Source organism: Pleurodeles waltl, chromosome 4_2 (genome assembly GCF_031143425.1).
Source record: "Pleurodeles waltl isolate 20211129_DDA chromosome 4_2, aPleWal1.hap1.20221129, whole genome shotgun sequence".
In the NCBI taxonomy this organism is placed as follows: Eukaryota; Metazoa; Chordata; class Amphibia; order Caudata; family Salamandridae; genus Pleurodeles; species Pleurodeles waltl.
This window is the reverse complement of record NC_090443.1, coordinates 830170596-830190112: the sequence shown is the minus strand read 5'-3', so window position 1 is coordinate 830190112 and position 19517 is coordinate 830170596. Positions and strand designations below refer to the sequence as shown.

Below are 19517 nucleotides of genomic sequence, written 5' to 3'. Positions count from 1 at the left end.
AACATACCTACACGCAAACCCTACAGGACTTCACAGCACATCTTGCAGATCTTAACGTTCTAATTTTGGTACTGGAACAAACGGATCCTGAACAGTCTACATTGATTGTGTGTGATTCGTACTACTGTGGCCAGTCATACAATCAGGGCCGGCTTCAGGGCGGTGCAGCCGCACTGCGTGCTGACATTGATGGGGGGGCACTGTGTTTAGCAATGACTTACGAAACTTGCGATTTAAAAGCACCTGCTTAAAGGTTCCTTGTGCGTCCAGGCTTCAGAAAGCAATTAAAATGTCAAGATACCTCTTGTAATTAACATTCCTGCTAGGGAGAGAGATTGGAGTTTTGTCTAGCGGCAGCTTTGCCTCACCATAAAGTAGCGTGGAGGGTTAATAGGCCTGCTGCATGGAACAGAACTATATTTTATGTGGATAGCTGAGTGGATTAGTAAAACTAGCCTTTACAAGGGCTTCAAAACAAATTAATGTATGTGAAAGGGGGCTATGGAGAGATAGGGGCACATTTTCCGGGTGGTATTGAGTGAATACGAGGAGGTGGTCATGGGGTGGGGTGCCAAAAAAAAACACTGTCGCCCAGGGCACCACCAGTGCTAAAGCCGGCCCTGCCTACAATGATCATCTACATCATTGGTACCTGAACGGGTTCAGAGTCTCCAAATTGAATACCATCATACACAAAAACTTGTGGGGGAGGGTAGTAGATCTTGAGGACAGACTACCGAAAGCTGATGTAGTTCATACACTGGGGCATCAATGCGTAGGAGTACACATTGTAGGAAACACTTTGGCTGTCGAAGCTGCCAAATCCGCAGTAGCTCTGGCTTCTGTTGCTGCATTTACTTGTTCTCATACAAGATTGGATAATGAGACGTTAGCTGCTGTGAAAGCTTAGGCTGACAGCAAGCCTTTACCAAAATCATACCCTGAAAAATATACCTGCCACTTCAGTGCCCAAAATATTGCATTTGCGGCTATCCCAGGTGTGGGAGATCGTGTGATCCCCAATCAAGATCAGAAATTAGATAACATTAAAGCAGCGCATGAGTGTGTTGCTTCTGACCATATTGGTGTGGCAGCTATCATCTTCCTGCTGCAAAAACGGTATTGGTGACCAGATTCATACAAGCAGACCAAACAGTATGTCTTTTGTTGTGACATCAATAAATAAATAAATGAAGGGGTCTGCCATCAAACACCCACCGCAGATACCCCTCTTAGTGTCCAGCAAACCACTAGAATGTATGTACCTGGACCATTGCCCTGTCCCTTACAACCTGCCGGTGCATTCAAATACATCTATCCACGATTGACTCATGTAATGGATTCCTATGGGTATGTGTAGAGATGTCACTCTCCATTATTTCTTGGGACATCTCTTTCTTAGAACCTGGAATGTGATGATGTGGTGGCTGAGGTCAGGAATAGAAGCTAGGGGGCTGAAAGAGAGACTGAGGGAGAAAAGGGAGGTTGCATTGGAGCTGTGCTGAAGGTGTCTTGATTTCCTGAACTCCAATAAAGACAAAACCTATGGAAAAGAAAAGGAATTCTGAAGGAGTAATCTTTACATTGGCGACGAGGGACCTGTGCAGGAGACGGGCTAGGGACACCTTCACTCCTGGATTTATCAAGCATTTACAATTTCTATAAATGTGGAAACCTGGAACCTTGGAACTCAAAGTCTTCATAACCGAAACGACTGGAAGGTAATAGCGGACGTTAAAAGAAACTTATATTTAATAAACCGTCAAGGACATAATCCAGTAGCTTAACTGCAATTTTGAGAAGTTTATTTACTTCGTAATTCGTAACTCCTCATCTAGAACCTTTTACAATTTTACAAGATTTCTATTAGACTTTATCTTTCAAAAACTGAATTTTGTGCCATGTATGATGAACCTATTTTCTGCGCATGAAAGCTTGATTCATTTTTAACACCGCCAACTGTCGGCATTGCGTGCTTCTTACACACGCTGTCCGTGTTGGAACAGAATCAACAAGTTGGACTATATGCGCCGCCTTCGTATGCGCGTATGTAACATCAAGTTGAACAAGCACAGACTATTACGGCATTCTCCTAGGAAATATAGCGCAAATCCGTCAGCCTTTGTTTGTTGTCCACACCAGCATCTAACCTCTTGAGCGCTCCCCCTTTGGCGCCTCTAATAACCGGCAAAGAGATAAACAGGCAGGAGGCTTCCGAGGAGAATACTCATGCGCGCTTGCTCACCTTGAATACACGCGCATCTTACACGCACTGTCCGTGTTGGAACACGTCCGTGTTGTGCACACTTCCTTTAACATTAAAAATTTAAGCAGGACAAACTTCAGAGAGCAATAAAACAGATAAGTGAATAATAACTTACCTGAGCTCCGAGCAATTCCCCGAAAACCGTTTGGATTTCCTGTGGGAACAGAGAGGAAATAGAAAACACTGAAAAGAGACTGTACTATTGATAAAAGAAAGACTGCAGATACACATGCTGTGCATATCCCGCCATCTAGTGTTGGGCTCGGAGTGTTACAAGTTGTTTTTCTTCGAAGAAGTCTTTTCGAGTCACAAGATCGAGGGACTCCTCCCCTTTCGGCTCCATTGCGCATATATATATATAATATATTATATAGAACAGAAAAATGGGGGATCAAAGTATATCTGCACCCCCACCATTCCTAGCAACGCCTGGAGATCCGCCTATTCCCTGGAAACAATGGAAGACAATTTTCAATACTTATATGTTGGCAATAGGTAGTGATCGGTATGCCCCTCCTAGATGGCAAGCTATTCTGTTGCATCACCTTGGCATTGAAGGTAGAAGAATATATGAAAACCTACCAGAGGTATCTCTAGGAATGGGGGACGGCCAGCCTACTAATGTTTTCGACATGTCAGTACAGATGCTAGATGCACAATTTACACCAAAGACTAATCTTGTGCTACAACGCCATAATTTATTTTCAAGAGTACAACGGAGAGACGAGGATATTGCATCTTATGTGGCAAGTTTGAGAGGTCTGGTGTTATCTTGTGAGTTCGATCAGTTCTTAGATTCCCTGATAGGGGACCAATTTGTGAGGTGTGCACATGATAAAAGGATACATGAAAAATTATTGATGAAGGATCCGAATTTGGAGGAAGCTATACAAATTGCTAAAAGGATGGCACATGCAGCTGTGTGGTTACAAGAGATGGAAGAAGTCCCAAAGCAAGCGGAACAAGGAATTATAGCTGAAATCAAAAAGAAAGAAGAACCACGTGTCAAGGTGGAGTGGAACAAATTTACTAGGAATTCTGAAGGAGTGAAAGTAAATAATGAAGAGAAATGTAGAACTCAAGAATGGAGAGTAATAAAATGTTATTGTTGTGACACCCCAGGGCACATTGCCTCTAGTAAAGCATGCACTGCTAAGAATGCTATTTGCCGTAATTGTGGAAAAAGAGGACATTTTGCCAAAGTTTGTAGATTCAAATCCAATGCAGAAAACAAGTCAGTCCAAGAAATTCAAAATGTCTGTGAAACTATGGAAGACATAATTCTGACCATGCATGGGGAACTGATTTCTCACAACTGTGAAGGAGTATCGGTTCAAGAGGTCAAAGAAAAGAGTACTGATGTACTAGAAAAACCACATGCCCAAGTAATGCTGGACAATGTACTAGTCAAGCTTCTGGTGGATTCGGGAAGCTTGTTTACTCTCATATCAAAGGAAGTGTATGATTCTGAATGGACAAAACCAGTGGATAAAAGCCTAGCAGTTCCTGACATAAAAGCTGTGGGGTACGCTGGAAAGAGAACTGAGATTGTTGGAATGTGCTGGGTGTCAATCTCTTTCAAAGGAAGGATCATTCGAGGAAAAGTATACATCACGGACTACGGGACAAATCTGCTAGGTTGGCGCCATCAAAAAGATCTTTGCATAATTTTAAACCCCAACGCAAAGAAACCACTTTTACTTACCAATGAAATAGACATTGGTGTGGTTCCTGAGTCATTGCAGCACAGTTTGGTTGCAAAGTATCCTGAGGTCTTTTCTTCAAAATTAGGCCTCCTGAAAGGATTTTCTCATAGAATCATATTGAAGAAGAACACTACACCCGTAGTTCATAAAGTAAGGAATGTTCCACATCTAGTGAGAGAACCTTTGAAGCAAGAGTTGGAAAAACTATTGCAAGAGGACATCATCGAACCGATCGAATCTTCGGAGTGGCTAGCTTCGGTGGTGGTTGCACCAAAGGAGGGTGGTAAGATTTTTCTGTGCATTGATCTTAGGGATCTCAATAGGTGCATATGGGTCGACCGACAACCACTACCTAACATTGCAGAGATGTTGTCAGTAAGAGTGAAAGGGAATATTTTCAGTGTCCTAGATATGTCCTCTGCGTACCACCAGATAAATTTGCATGCGGATTCGCAACATTTGACATCCTTTGTAACTCCGTTGGGGGCTTTCCGCTATAAGAGGATGCCTTTTGGGCTTGCCTCCGCATCAGCGGTGTTTCAAAGGATAATGAAGCAAATCTTTGGGGACATGAGTAAGATATTATGTTTCCAGGACAACATATTGATAGTGGGACAGGGTGAATCCGATCAGGACCTTCTACTTCATGAAGTAATGTACAGACTAAAGAGAAATGGGCTAACAATCAAGAAAGAGAAATGTCAAATTCGTAGGCAGGAGGTGACATATTTAGGACACACGATAAACAAGGATAGTATTAGGCCCAAAAAGAGTGTAGTGTCTGCGATTGAACATGCGCCCGAACCCAATTCAAAAGAAGAGCTAAGATCATTTCTGGGACTCGCAGAATATTGTTCTAAGTTTGTCAGGAATTTTACCGAAATAGTTGAACCGCTGAGAAAGCTCATGAAAAAAGGTGTGGCGTATGAGTGGGATGAGAGTTGTAAGCACTCATTCCAAGAATTGAGACTGTATCTTGAGAGTTCCTACTTTGGGGGTATTTAATACGCATGCCAAGACCTTTTTAACCACAGATGCTAGTAATGTAGGTGTTGGAGCTGTACTGACACAGGTTAGAGAAGGTGAGGAACGCATCATCGGTTTTGCATCCAGGAGACTACAATCGTACTCTGTAATCGAAAGATAGGCCCTGGCTTGTTGTTGGGGGATTAACCATATTAAGTTTTATTTGTGAGGTTTACCCTTTAAACTGAGGACAGACCACAAACCATTGATGATATTTTTAAGGGAGGGCGTGGACTTGAAGGTGGCATTACACCATGAATTTCCAAATGGTTGTTGTCATTGTTGAATTACAACTTTACTGTGGAGTTCGTAAAAGGGAGTAAGAATGTTGTTGCAGACTATTTGTCTAGAGTGCCCATAAGTGAAGAGCAGCTTGTGGAGCTTGGAGTAAAAGATGTTATAGGAACTGTTTTAGGTGAGATGGCTATAACAGCCCAGGAGTGGGAACATGTGGAAACTATTGATCCTGTCCTGCAGATTGTGAAGGAAAAGGTAATTAATGGTTGGAGAAATAACGATGAGCATGACTGTGATCTGGTGGGATATTTCAGAATTAAGGATCAATTAAGCATAGTTAATGGGAGGTTATTGAGGAGAGATCAGCTTATTCCTCCTGTTAGCATACGAGAACACATTATCAAGATCAGGCATCAAGGACATCTGGGTAGGGGAATGATGAAAAGGAAAGTAAGGCAATCATTTTGGTGGCCTGAGATATATAAACAAGTGGAAGAAGCGGTAAAAAATTGCTTTGTGTGTGCCAACAGTGATAAGACCAAGGTATTAAGACAAGTTCCCCTGGCACCTGTAAAATGTCCAAGTGGACCCTGGGAGAAGTTGGCAGTGGATTTCATTGGACCAGTATTTAGCTTGGGAGTGAAGTGTAGATACATACTTGTGCTAATAGATTACCACTCCAAGTGGTTTGTTACTAAGATGGTAGAGCATGTGAGAACCTCAGTGGTTATTGAATTCTTTGAGGAAGTGTTTATGGAGGAGGGGATTCCCAAATCCATAGTGTCTGACAATGATGTACAATTTGTATCATCCGAGAGGACTGAGTATTTATGAAGAGTTGGAATTGTGCATGAAAGAGTAGCTCTCTTCCATCCACAAGCCAATGGTCTAGTAGAGAGGATAAATCGATTGATAATGGAAAACATCAATTTATCTTTAGCCAACCAGCTCCCTTGGAAGAGAGAGTTGAATAAGATGACATGGACGTATCGCCCAACCCCTCATTCTACAACAGGAGTGTCTCCTTTTGTGTCATTGAAGGGTAGGGAGCCGGGAGTATTGGAGTGTCCGGTGTGGTTAAAGACCAATAGAAAGGTGGTAGGTGACAGAGTCAATAAAGACAAGGGTTGAAAAAATGCAGGAGTAAAATGCTGCACACTATATCAGAAGGATGAGTGCCAAACCGTGTCATATACAGAAGGGAGACTGGGTGGTGGTGAGGAAGAAAGGAATCATAGTGAAAGGAGAGAGCAAATACTCTCTTCCCCAACTTGTACAAGATGTTAAAAAAAATGTTGTGGTCCTAGGAAATGCTTCCACATGGGATGTGTTTGCAAAGTTAGTCGTTGATATACTTGTTGACGTCCTTAGTTATTGTATATAGTTGTTTAGTATTATAAGTTAATGTTCATTTATTTTCATGTTATATTGAAAGGGGGGAGGTGTGTAGAGATGTCACTCTCCATTATTTCTTGGGACATGTCTTTCTTAGGACCTGCAATGTGATGATGTGGTAGCGGAGGTCAGGAATAGAATCTAGGGGGCTGAGAGAGAGACTGAGGGAGAAAAGGGAGGTTGCATTGAGGCTGTGCTGAAGGTGTCTTGATTTCCTGAACTCCAATAAAGAAAAAACCTATGGAAAAGAGAAGGAATTCTGAAGGAGTAATCTTTACAGTATGGCCACAACAATCATCTGACGCTTGAACTGTTATTAAAGATTTGCATGTCTTCGGGACATATGCAATTGCAGCATTCCACTTAGACCAGGGTCCTGCCTTTGCTTCCAGGGCATTTTGGGATACCATGACACATTGGGTGTTCAACTCCATTACTCCTCATCATACCATCCTGAGGGCAACACGGTCATGGCGAGGAAGAACCAAGACTTTAAGTAGTCCTTAATAGTGAGGGTTTTAGGTTCTGTTCGTAGTTGGCTTCATCACCTATATGGGGTCCATAATGCACTAAATAATCTGCCCAGAAGGTCCTTGGGAGGATGCACACTTTACGAGGTCTTATTTAGAATACCTATATATGTCTCAGATCTTGATAGTTCTGGCGGCAGAAACACCTTTTGACATAAATGAAAATTTCACTGTTTGACAGGAAATACAGCAATTCTGTGATAAAATTTCAACTGCCTATGCTGCCACCTTGGGAATGAGGGATTTGCCAACAATAATCTACTGGCCGGATTCCTAAAGTTAGTGATGTAGTACTAGAAAAGATGGCTGTGAAAAAGGAGTTTGGCCACTCATATAGAGCACCAGTTCCAGCCCTTGGAATACACAGTACCAGAACAGTCATAATACCACTGCTGCCTGGTCCTAAAGATAACCGCTTTGTTTCAATTGACAATGACAAAAGGCACCATGTGCCCAACCCTGCACAGTAGACCACGAGGATTCCTGAGTAGTTCCCTAGCCTCTCACTACCCAACAGGATATACCTCTTTAAGCACTCAACAATGCTTCTGCAAGTACCAATACTATAGTTGTCTCCCCGAGCTTAGGGAGGGCATGAAATGAACTTATGTTACTTTCTGTCACCAATTCACCCACAGGAAACATCCAAAACATAGACCTCTACTATTTCAACTCAAGACAAACGGATGATATTGTTTATTTTGAGCCACCACCATTAGGTCCATCTACCAACTCTGCACTGGCTCCTGTGTTTGCACAAACTGCTTCAGGTTATTTTGTCGACATTGACAGTTTTTCTTCAGATTCCTCTGTGACTGCACCCGTCTCAAGAACACGTAAGCTTTACAGCTGGCTTAAAAACATGTATTTGGTGTGTCCATTGTACCATCTATGGATACTGCTGACATTGCTTGCGTTCCTACTTTGGATTTGGTTTGTGATTGTTTTCTTTCTATTGATAAATGGTCACTATCTTCCTGAATGCTCTGCTGTTATAACTGGTAGATGAGGTTTTAACACCTTACATTTCTTCCCATAAGGTCGGTAGAGACTTGTCCCTTGTGAGCATTTCAGCTGTCCTGATTCCTGATGAGATTGTTTGTGATAAAGTAATATACAATATTTTTGGGCCGACTGAGGTCAATCAAATTCCATATGTCTTCAAAGATTCTATGAATGATATGGTTACACCTGGGGCTGTTTCTGATGATTGGGATGTTAAAACAGTTGATTCCATGCTTATTGAGCTTGAATATTATACTTTATTTGAAAGTGAAGATGTATATATGAACACAGAAAATTCTTTGTTCTGGTACTATCATTATGGGCATTACTTTCTACACAGAGCTAGTACTCTGAGATCAGTTTTTAATTACACAAAATGGGAATATTGTACTACCCCAACAAAGGGGAGTTCCAACATATATAGAAACGTCTGCATATTTTACTGGGCATGATGCTAAGAATGCAGAGTCATATTACTTTAAATTACCTCCTTCTAAAGTGAAAATGTTATTGCTAACCGACACAAAACTAATATATTCGAGTTCCTTTGTTTCCCTGCTGGCCGTTGAGGTCTATGAATTTTTGAAAAAGACTGTTGATTTGAAGAGTTTATGGGGAACAAGAGTTTGGCAAATACAGGGCAGGGAAGCTTTATTTAGAATATGCCTTTTACCATTACAAATGATATTTTTAAATGGCACAGTTCAGCAAACAACTTGCATGGCGCTAGCAAAAAATAAAAGAACTTAATGTGCCCAGTATCCCGACATCAGCTAAATTTAACAATTGGCAGACACTTTCAAATGCCACTGAAGAGCAGCTCACTGGTTGGGTCCAGAATGGTACCTTCAATTCCTCACTTTCACATCCTGGCAATTGGTTGTTGTGGCCACGTGACACAAATGGTTGTCGTGCATGTTTTGTAAATTCCACACTGGGTTTCAGAGCAAGCCGACCGAACCCTCATTACGTCACAGCTCCACTACTCCGGTATCATTATAACATATAAGGTGGGTAAACTTTGCCAACTGTGGTTACGTTCTTCCACATTAGCATCTATCAAAGAACACCTTAGTCTCCTTTCAGAAGATGTTGACTTACAAGATTTTTTGTTGGGTCCTAGAAAGCAACGTTCAAAAAGTTTTTTTTATGCCATATATAATAAAATTTTGAAGCTTTCGCAAATGGAAGCTGCTGCACGTTTAAGGCAGATTGATAAAGAAAATATGTAAAAGGTTGTAGCCGTTGTCGAGAATAGTATGAACACATTGTCCAGCTGCATTTACACGCTAAATAGCATTGTGTCATCTGCAAAAGGCATCATTCAAAATTATGTATCATTTTTACATCATGGACAGAGTCAGCTTAGGTCCATTATGCAGCTTAGTTGGACATTGGAGATTCTTAGAAGTGGCAGTGTGCCTTGGCAGCATATTAACTTTATCAAGTTGTTTGGCTTGTTTATTTTGACATGACAACAGCAGATAATGGCTAAAAAGGAAGCAAGTTACATCATGCTTAACACTGAGAAATTAGAAAAGTTGCCTTTTACCATAGCGGAAATTCCATCAGCAGTAAGGCTGATACATTGGGTGATTAATCTGCCCATTTCCACGTTGCAGTTCACCAAGTGTTTAAAACATTTAGCAGTTGGCAGATTCGAGCTGTGAGGCGACAGTTACATCCAGGAGGTGTGGGATGTCTAAATGGCAAAACAGAGGTCTTTTTTAGCAGAAGCAAATGAGAGACTCCTGTTAGTCATCCTATTATTTGTAAGCAGGTGTCCTTTCACTGCACTTGTAATGCGGCTGTAGCGACTTTGGCTTGCTATCTGAAGAGTACTCCTGTGTCTTTGATTCACCCAGTATTTCAGATACTTTCAAATGAAAGTTATGTAATGCTGAGCAGTGAAGGCTGTTGCGGGATGAAGTCTGGAATCAAGTACATGATTTTGTTTTCCAAAATTGTAACTCGCTGTGGCCATGTGTTATTTCCCCCACACAAGAGATAAAAGTAGCAGAAATGAGGCCCACACATTGCTACTTAAAATGTAAATTTTGACAAACTGAGCAGACTAAAGGTGCTATTTTTTCAAAACCATGTGGCTCTACCATCTGCCAGAGAGACCTATGACCTGCAACTATCAAGGTCATCAGCAGAGATACGGTCCTTATTAAATACCAACTTCCCGAAACCTTTTGGAGGGTTGGTGAACAGGATTTTCAACACAGCTAATACTGCGAGTATTGTGTACATTTTCTGTTCTGGTTTTGTTAGGACCTTCAAGACAGTATTTGAGTGATACCTTCAGCCATCCATACACTCTTCTTGAGTGTCCTTGGTTGATTCCCTATAACTTTGACGTTAACTGGCAGCATCCTGCTGTTGCTATTTTTGACACCCAGTGGCTGTCCTATCTTAGCAAAGCAGAGGAATGGAGCTCCCAGCAGCCCACCTGTGTCGTGATCGCATGTTGTACTTCGGAGCTTCACTGCTGGAGGAGCTCGAGCTGAATTGATCATTGACATTTCAACATATATTTACGTATGTGCAGCCAATTTTTTCCATTGCTTGCGGTGCTTCTTCGAGTGTGCACCAAAGGTGTGTCTTACACACTGTGTCTTCTGTGGACGTGGATCTGCCAATGTTCTCGATGAGGGTTCATTCATGTGATGCCTATTGAGGCTACGGTTGATACTCGAGGCATCTTGTGAGCCACCACTTGTGGATTTCCTGGCTTCTTCTACTCATAGTACTGCAAGGAAAGTGGCCCCCTCAGCCGGTCCTGTGTTTAGAGCATCTGCACACACATGCTTGGTGGATCCTTCATTTAATGCGCTGGTCAACTTGTCACTTGTCGAAGTGGAATCCTTCTAGGCTTCCATCACTATTTAAGACATTGGAGATTTCCTGGAGGACCATAATTATTGTTGAGATTCGATCATTGGCATTTTTGTTTCAAATACAAAATTGTCCTTTAAAATTGGTCTGCCTGTTGGCTTGACTTGCTTATCAACTTCAACATTTTTTATCCCTTTTATCGATTTATTTATTTATTTTTTCATATGCTTTTAGTGCTGTAGTTTTAAAGCATTACAGTTTTAAAATTTGTACTCTTGTCCCGACAATGGGGAGGGTGTTGTGAGTTCATTTTATACATCCTGCTTGAAACACATATTTTACCTTGGATTAGGCCTGCCCCCTGCCCCTTTTTACCTACATATGCGCTCTAATTTTATTTATTCATTTTAGCTTTTCAGCGGGGAAGTTTTATTTTTCCTAATCAGCTGTGATTGAGCAAAAGCATTTTTTTCTGTGCTCAATATTTCACAGTACATGATAATTCAGTTACTATTGTCACCACAAGAGTACGTAAACAACTCGGCACTTAGGCACATTCCCACATCAGGCCTATTTCACTGAACAGAAATATGTTTCTTTTAAGAACATTGTACAGGCCTAGGAAAAGGAAGGACATCATTCCGGTCAGGATATCCATTCACGCTGTATGCAATTTCACTGCTGTCCTCAGCCCTGTCTCTAAAACCAACCAAGGCGATGGCGGGAAGACCCCTATTCTCAAGCAATGGGGGTGGTTGCTCCTCTCATAGACTAAGTACGGACAGATTGGACTATCACCACTATGCTCTCTCTAGGACTTAGGGGTTAGGTAGGATTCCTATGTACATGTTACTCTTGGGTTGGGTTACAGCTTGGGTTGTTTATTTTCTTCTCACTGGTCATAACAATCCTAATCTTGCTATGTCTCATTGCCCTAATAATTGCATCTCATATTTTATCGTTGATTGTGGTCTTTTCAGTAAATATTTTGAAAACCAACCTGCACCTTTCCCTGAGAGATCACTGAGTGTTATGAGTCAGTCTGACACCAATCACCTTTGCTTTCTATGTTTGAGTGAGGTGCTGCGAGCTAGCCAGAGGGATTGGGCCAAATGCTGCCAAGATGGTGTGGGATTGACTTAGTCACCCAGAAGCGGTGGTGCTGCTGCTGCCCCAAATCCAGCAGTTTTGTTCGAATAACGAGAATCCTATGACCGTTTTTCATTCCAAATGTTTGCAGGTTGGTAAAAGGCAGAGGGCTGATACAATTATTTGGTGTTCTCCAAAAGCAGCATGTTAAGTCTAAAGGGATGTATTATTGCCAATAATGGCAGCTTAATGAAAATGCACAAAACTTGGCATGAAAATAGATTTGGTGTATGTCTGTTCAGCAGTTTTTGAAAATCTTTCTGTTAACATGAAAAATGTTGGTGGGCTTTACAGTGTTCTGTTAATGTGTATCAGGACATGTCGGTAAACCCTACCCATTCTCAGGGGCCATGTCTATTCTCTACTCTATAACCACGGTAAAATACATTTACCCAGCTTTTTCACATTGTTCTGTCCAATCCAAAATAGTTCAGTAAAGTAACGCAAATATCATTTTTTCCCCCTGAATCCTTCCATGTCCCCCCTTCTACCTCGTAGACAGACCACAAATTCTGACTTTAGTTGTCCCTTGCGTTTTTTTAAACTGTAGGGATAATGATTGCAGGTCAGGTAAATTGGATTATTTGGAATTTCTATTTATACCAGCCTTTGTGTGGATTCACCTCATATACTATCCAGTACATCCTGAACTTAGTCACTGAACAGTAAGTATTGTGTTCTAAATCTGTTAGCTCTTAAGTGATGCAGACTATTCATGTGAGCTAAGCTGAGGAGTTGTGTGATTAATGACAGCCACTCTGAATAGATGGGATGAAAGAACTGAATTAACGTTGAAGGAAGGAAGAATATGCATTCAGATATGGTTTTGTGCCATTTTCTTTATTAAATGGTTTGCTTCTCTTTCCATTGCATGAATGGGATGTAGGATGGAAGACTAAGAACAGGCGATCATATTTTACAAATTGGAGGCACGAATGTGCAAGGAATGGCAAGTGAACAAGTTGCTCAGGTTCTGCGAAATTGTGGAAACTCTGTTAGGATGGTGATCGCAAGAGACCCAATTGGGGAACTACCTGTAAAGCCTCCTGCACCAGCAAGCTTGCCTGTCAGCTTTTTGCCTCCTGCTCTAAACAGAAAGGTTAGCACAGTAAGTATTTCAAATGACTCGATTATCTTGTTTTGATGAATTACTCTCACTTATATGTTGACTGTTGTGAACTTCCATTCATATAATTAATTTTGGGACCAATTTTGTATTGTTGACTGTTGTTTCTCTTGTTTTTAAACATATACTTTTTTTTCTGTATTGTATTCTGTGAAACTGTTTGCTGGTAGTCACTCTTACTCTCCTTCAGATTTGCAGGTATATACTTGTTTGTGGGGTAGTATATTCACAGCGATGCATGCAGAGTTAAAGATGCATTTTACATTTCTACAAAAGATAAGTGCACAGTCTGCTGTCTAGCAAGACAGAACGCACCTTGCATGATTCCCTCCTCTACCATCTACAATCTGGCCACATTATCACTTAAAAACAGTTTTGTAGCTTCAGTCCGTCAGAAGCAACTCGGTCTGTTTCATATGGAGCTTCAAATTTATTTTAACAAGTTTACAAGCTTGAGGTGGGTAATAGTTCATAAATAATTACAATTGTCCTGATATTTGCCTCAAATTTAAAACTGCCTATCTGAGACAAGAGAAGGAGTCTGAATGGTGTCCAAAAAGCAATTGTAGGTTTCTGGAAGGAGAGTGGTTTAAAGAGAATGGTAATGGTGAGAAAAGAAAGACACAAGTAATTACACATGACAAATGTATCATTACCTCTATATGCAATATTTGTGGCTACCAATGAACATGCTATAGTGCTTTTTTCTAACATTTCCAGGTAATACTCTTACCGTATAGCTGTTTTGCACCACGGAATCAGAGCCTGGGTATAAGATCAGTTTTGAGTTGGTAATCTGCATTAGCGATTTCTCTCATATTTTGGTATGCTTTACCACATTCCATACTACACCAACTGTGGTTCCCTTACTGAGGGGCATTCCTCAGGTGCCTCAGGTGGTGTCAGAATATCTGCAGATGTGTAGTTGCATGGAGCTCATAGTGTTTATGATGCCAAAACAAATTGGTCCCCTGCTCCAATACCTTTCCTGCGTATTTCCCTGGTGGACAGGTAGATTGATGGGAAATGCCTAATCTGCCCTCTGGTTGGCAAGGGGGGTGAAAGTCCACTATTAACTATGAATTAGTGTACAAAAAAGGAATGGTGAATGATGCCAGCCCACCTTGGCATTGGATCCTACCCTGGATCACCACGTAGTCTTTCTGCCCCCTACTGCCAATGGTCATCAGAATGGGGAAGAGGGCTTACACCATTCTGCTAACCCATATGTCAAAACTATAACCAAAAATCCACATTTCCTCTCACTTGCCCTGGGCGTTGACAGAGGTATTAGGGCAATATGCTGCAGGGAGCAAAAAGACTGTTTTGTTTCCAGGGATCGTTGAGGGGGCAACCTGATGTTACGTTGGGCCAGCCATCCACACCACTCCTTTGTTTTATCAAAGTTCCTTCCCTAGTTTCTAGTGGGCTTTTTGTCCACTTGGGTTGGCAGCATTGGGGTAAGAATGCCGTGCAGTTAGGAAAAATAAGTCTTTTTGCCCAGGCATGGTGGGGTAGTTCCATGTGAGGATGGGCCAGCTACCATTCCTCTTCTTTTTTTATTAAAATCCTTTCCACAATGGCTGGAAGAAAGACCGATGAGAACAAAGCAATTGGGGGGTTGTCTGATGCTATAGAAGTGATCCGCACCACATTCTCTTTGTTTTTTTAACGACAACAAAAAATGCTAATATCTAGTGAGCTTTCTAACTAGGACAAGACTTTCTTGTGACCCAAGGGGTAGGGGAATAGCCTGATGCCTGAACAAGCGAGCTACTCACCCTTTTTTTTGCTCCTGTTCTTTTTATTGTGACACATTCCAACAAAATGCAACACAGCCTCTAGTAATCATTATAAGAATACAGGAGACAGTGCAATATAGAATAGGCATGAGCATCTTGGAACCAAGAACAGTTTGTAGCAGTAAGCAGTACAAGCACTGGTGATATATACAAAAAGAAAAGTCTCGTATATTGCATAATTTAGTCTGTCAAGGAAGGAGAAAACAAACGGTAAAATTGCAAGTATTTAAGGTCGAAGATTATCATATAACAATTCACAGAGTGTGCAGTGTTGTTCATTAGTGCATGAAGGGATGGTGCAAATCAGCGGGGGAGGAAGAAGGGTTCGTCCATGGGAGCTAGTGTTGAGGCAAAGTCAGTCACAGAGTTGCAGTGTCCTGAGCCTTGGAAGGTTAAAGTATGTGAACTCCACTCAGGTCATGTATTGAATCAGTGGGTGCCAAACATATTGAAACTGGGCCTCTGTCTGAGCTAGCAAGTGGGATATGTGTTCCATTGCCAACATGTGCTAGAGCCGAGTGAACAATTGGGCAATGGAGGGAGCGGTTGTTTTTTCTCACAGCCAAGCTATGAGCTGTCACTCAGCTTTTAGCATATGGCTGATTAGTATCCAATATGCGCAAGTCATCGCTTCCAAAGTAAAAGGGCGAATGCCAAGTATAACTGTAAGATAGGAGGCAGATATGGGGTATCCTACGGTAGCTTTAATATGCCCCAAGATCTCTTTCTCTGGCTGGAGAGCGGGGCAGAGATTAATTTTCATCCTGGGAATGAGACGCTGCATGCTATTTATTTGTAAAGAGATTGGGAGGGAAGGTGGCAGATTGAGCCAAGGCAGTATTTGCTGTTTCGAAGGGCGTGCTGTAGAGATGAGGCCTCTGCCGAGGAGGGCATGGTATGCTGCGTATCCTAGCAGGAAACAATAAGGCAAACGGGTGAAGCACTGATAACGAATGTTCATCTCCCTCAGATTGTCGGTGATTGGTTTAAAGTCATGCTGTTGGTGCAGTGTAACTGGGAAAAGATCCTAGAACAGTTGGATGGCGTGGCCACAAACTATCAGGTCAACCCTGCTTTCTAGCAGCCTGCATGGTAGCTTCCTTGTCCGTTAAGAAGTGCACTTATGCCAGAACGTCAGGAGCAAACTAGGTCAGCCAGGTGCGGATGCCACACAGAGGACCCTATCAAGAGTGGGTGGTGTGGCTTCCCTGTCCCCAACAATCATGTGGAGGTGTTCCGCTGTGAATGCGATGATGTCTGTGCCCTCTGCTCCCCCAGGGACACCTAAAATATGGACATTGTTTCAGTGACTTCTATTTTCCAAGTCCTCCAGTTTTGTTTGTAGCTCTATCTGCTGGTCCTCGAGTGCTGCCACCCTACTTCATAGCATTTCTTGATATTTTGAGCAGGCACCTGTTGTCCGTTCTAGATCGTCCACACGCCCCTCATATTTCAGAAATATTCCGTGCATGTCTTGGATGCAGGATTAAAAGCCCTCCTTAAAGATGCCTATTTCAGAGCAAATCACTTGTCAGAAGTGGGCCAAGTAGTCCTGTGAGATAGGCACAGGTAGCACAGACCCCAGTCGTATTAGCAGGAGACGGGTCAGCTGTCTCCAGATCTGTACGGGGGTGCTTTGTTCCAGAATGGAGTTACCCGTTTGTCCTTAATTGACTTAGGACCTGGAGCGCGGCATGCTATTTATTTGTAAAGAGATTGGGAGGGCAGGTGGTAGATTGAGCGGAGACAGTATTTGCTGTTTCAGTGGGCGTGCTGTAGAGGTGAGGCTTCATATGTAGTTCATCTGGGGGTCCCCAGTGAGTCTGGTGCACCAAGGGGGCTGAGTTTTCTCATAAAGGGAGGGAAGAGGTATAGCTTCTAGAGGGGGCTAGTAGAGGAGCAAAAAGTGGGTTGCGCTGTCCTACCCTGAAACAACTGTTCAATCCCAAGAGGGGTCCTTCAGGAGCCAGGGAGGCAGTCAGCAAGGTAGTGGGGGGATTGGTGAGTCAAGGGCGATGGTCAGTGGTAGCCTTTGGTCTGTTATTCTGGCATGTAGCACTGAGTGCACAACCATTGGGAGCAAGCGATTTGTGCCAAGTCTGCACCCAGGGGAGGACAAATAGCATGGACTGGACAGTTCCTTGCAGGTTCCTGCAGCTGGGGGTCTCGAGATCACTAAACTGGGCGATGGTAGGAGGAGAAGCCGCACACTGCTGGTGCCAGTGTCCACATGTTCAATGAGTCCCCCTGTTTGATTCGAGGTGCGAGGCATGTGGGTGGTTAGTCACAGTGGAGACATCTAGCAGGCATGGTGCAGTCTGCAGTTTACAGGCAAGGACGCATATATCGGCCCGCCTTTGTCCCAGTGCCTTTGTGCCTCCCAGTACCCAGCCCCAAGGGCAGGTCACAGAGGATTCCATGCTCCTCCTCTGGAATTATGAGGCTGAGTGGAGGTGGCTTTGAGAGAGGGAGGTCCCACCTCCACTACTCCTGAGCACCCATACCCTCCAGTGTCTGGTCCGAGCAAGCCGCTCCTCCCTTCAGAGAGGATAGGAGGCAGTTATGGGGATATGTGGGCTTCGCAGGAATGCAGGGCTCCCTGCATAGTCACTCACTGTGCTGAGCCTGGGCATAGCTTTGTTGCTCCTCCGATTCCGCCTCTCCTGGGCCAGTCACACTCCTCGCAGGCTGGCAGGTCGTGTTCCCGCACTCTCGTCTAGCTGATCCCCAAGTTGGTGCTTGGGTGTTGAGCAAACAGCTGGGCAAGGGGAACCTCTTTGTCCGGACACAGGTTGCCCAGGGCAGGCCTTCATGGGTCAGCGGCTGACATGTAGTCTTGGGCCCTGCAAGGTGTAGCATGGCCTCTGCTGAAATGGTGGCACCGTGGTTATCGACCGTCCTGCAGCGAATGCAGCGGTCCAGGAAGCATCTCCCTGTAAGTGGAAGCTGAGAAATTTAGGGAGTCCCGCGCCACTAGGGAGCACCTCTGTACCTCAGCTCTGGTGGTTCCTCTCGCTGTCGGACACTCTCTGCTGGTACTGGTCGGGTGGAGAGTGGTGTACAGCAGCAAGATGGCCATCCAGGCCGGGCCTAGCCGCTCTGCGGAGACCGCAGTAGTGATGTCAGGGCTGCTGCTGCGGGTCAGACGACTCCCTCTGCAGGCGCAGACGGCTTAGAGGCGTGCCCCGTTAATGCAGGTTCTCTATTACGTGGTCCTGGTGTCCAGGATGACATTAGAAGGCCCATGGGGTCCCAGAGAGTAGTCAGAACGCGTCCTACTCTATCTTCAACTAGGCCCTTCACCTTTTTTTTTTTTTTTTAAGTGTATAATTATGTTCCTGTTTTTTAGTGCTCTCTCTCTCTCCGGTGGGCATGCCCCTATCTGTCCCAGAAGATACAGGGCTATCTTACGCATGAGAAGTTGGGGGACGTCTGATGCCGGACGGGCCAGCCCCCACCCCCGTTTTTTTTTCTGAACAAACATGCCCTCCTTTCTAGTAAGCATTCTGCAGCTCCTGTGTCAAGTTAGATTGTTTTTTTTTTGGTTGTTTTTTTTGTTTTTTTACATTTGGGGCTGCGAAAGATATGTTAATTTTAACCCTTTAAAGCCCACCCCAAAATTTTTTTTTAAAAGCTGACTCATCAAAAAATACTAACCATATTTACAATGAAGCAAGCAAATGCACTTTCTACTTTCTTGCCAAGTTTAGTATAATACCGTTCGGCATTTTGTCTGTATCACAGAGCATAGATTCCTGTTGGTATCAACATTTTCTATGGAAACATCGACTTAATCCTAGCATCAGAGGTGCTATTGCTGCATGTGTGGTGATTTTGTTTGTAGTTTGCTCCATATTTCACAAGTCTACTTTTTTGTATTAACGCAGATTAAGTATTGGGTTTTTCATGATTGTGCTCCCTTCATACTGCTTGTTTGAGGGATGTAGATAAATTAACATGGAAGACTTGGAAAATAAAAATTACAAATATTATCTTTAGTTTTAAAGCATGTGAGATTATTGTCATATATTTGTTTTTAAATGTATTTTTTAATTCATAATACAGGATGAAACTGAAGATTTTGAAATCTACGATGTTGATCTTTCAAAAAAAGACGGACAAAGTCTTGGCATAACAATAGTTGGCTACACAGGACCATCAAACCCTGGTAAGGTTTAAGGTTCTCAACAGTAAATTATAACAAAATACTTGCTGTATGCATGTACATAGCCTGACTGCCTATATAATATTGAAAGAAATATATATTAAGCATTTCATTCAATAATAATTGGTGGAGCAATTGGTGATGATGAGGTTCTGCTGAAGGAAATGCATTGATGCATAATGAGGATTGATTCACTTTGGTGTTCAATCTTACAACATAATGTAGACACTTTGTACTTAAAATCATCTTTATTAAGCCTGGTTGGCCGA

General features: G+C 42.8%; 1 protein-coding gene across 6 annotated transcripts in view; it reads left to right on the top strand.

Annotated features, from left to right (window-relative positions):
* The window catches only part of PATJ (PATJ crumbs cell polarity complex component), a 1201300-nt gene that overhangs the window by 149336 nt on the left and 1032447 nt on the right, over nucleotides 1-19517 (top strand). For 5 of the 6 annotated variants that reach the window (XM_069232550.1, XM_069232545.1, XM_069232548.1 and 2 more), the window contains exons 8-9: nucleotides 13042-13263; nucleotides 19149-19251. In XM_069232550.1, the coding sequence (XP_069088651.1) occupies nucleotides 13042-13263; nucleotides 19149-19251 (325 nt within the window). The remainder of the gene's footprint in view (nucleotides 1-13041; nucleotides 13264-19148; nucleotides 19252-19517) is intronic. The other variant, XM_069232547.1, reaches the window with a different exon arrangement.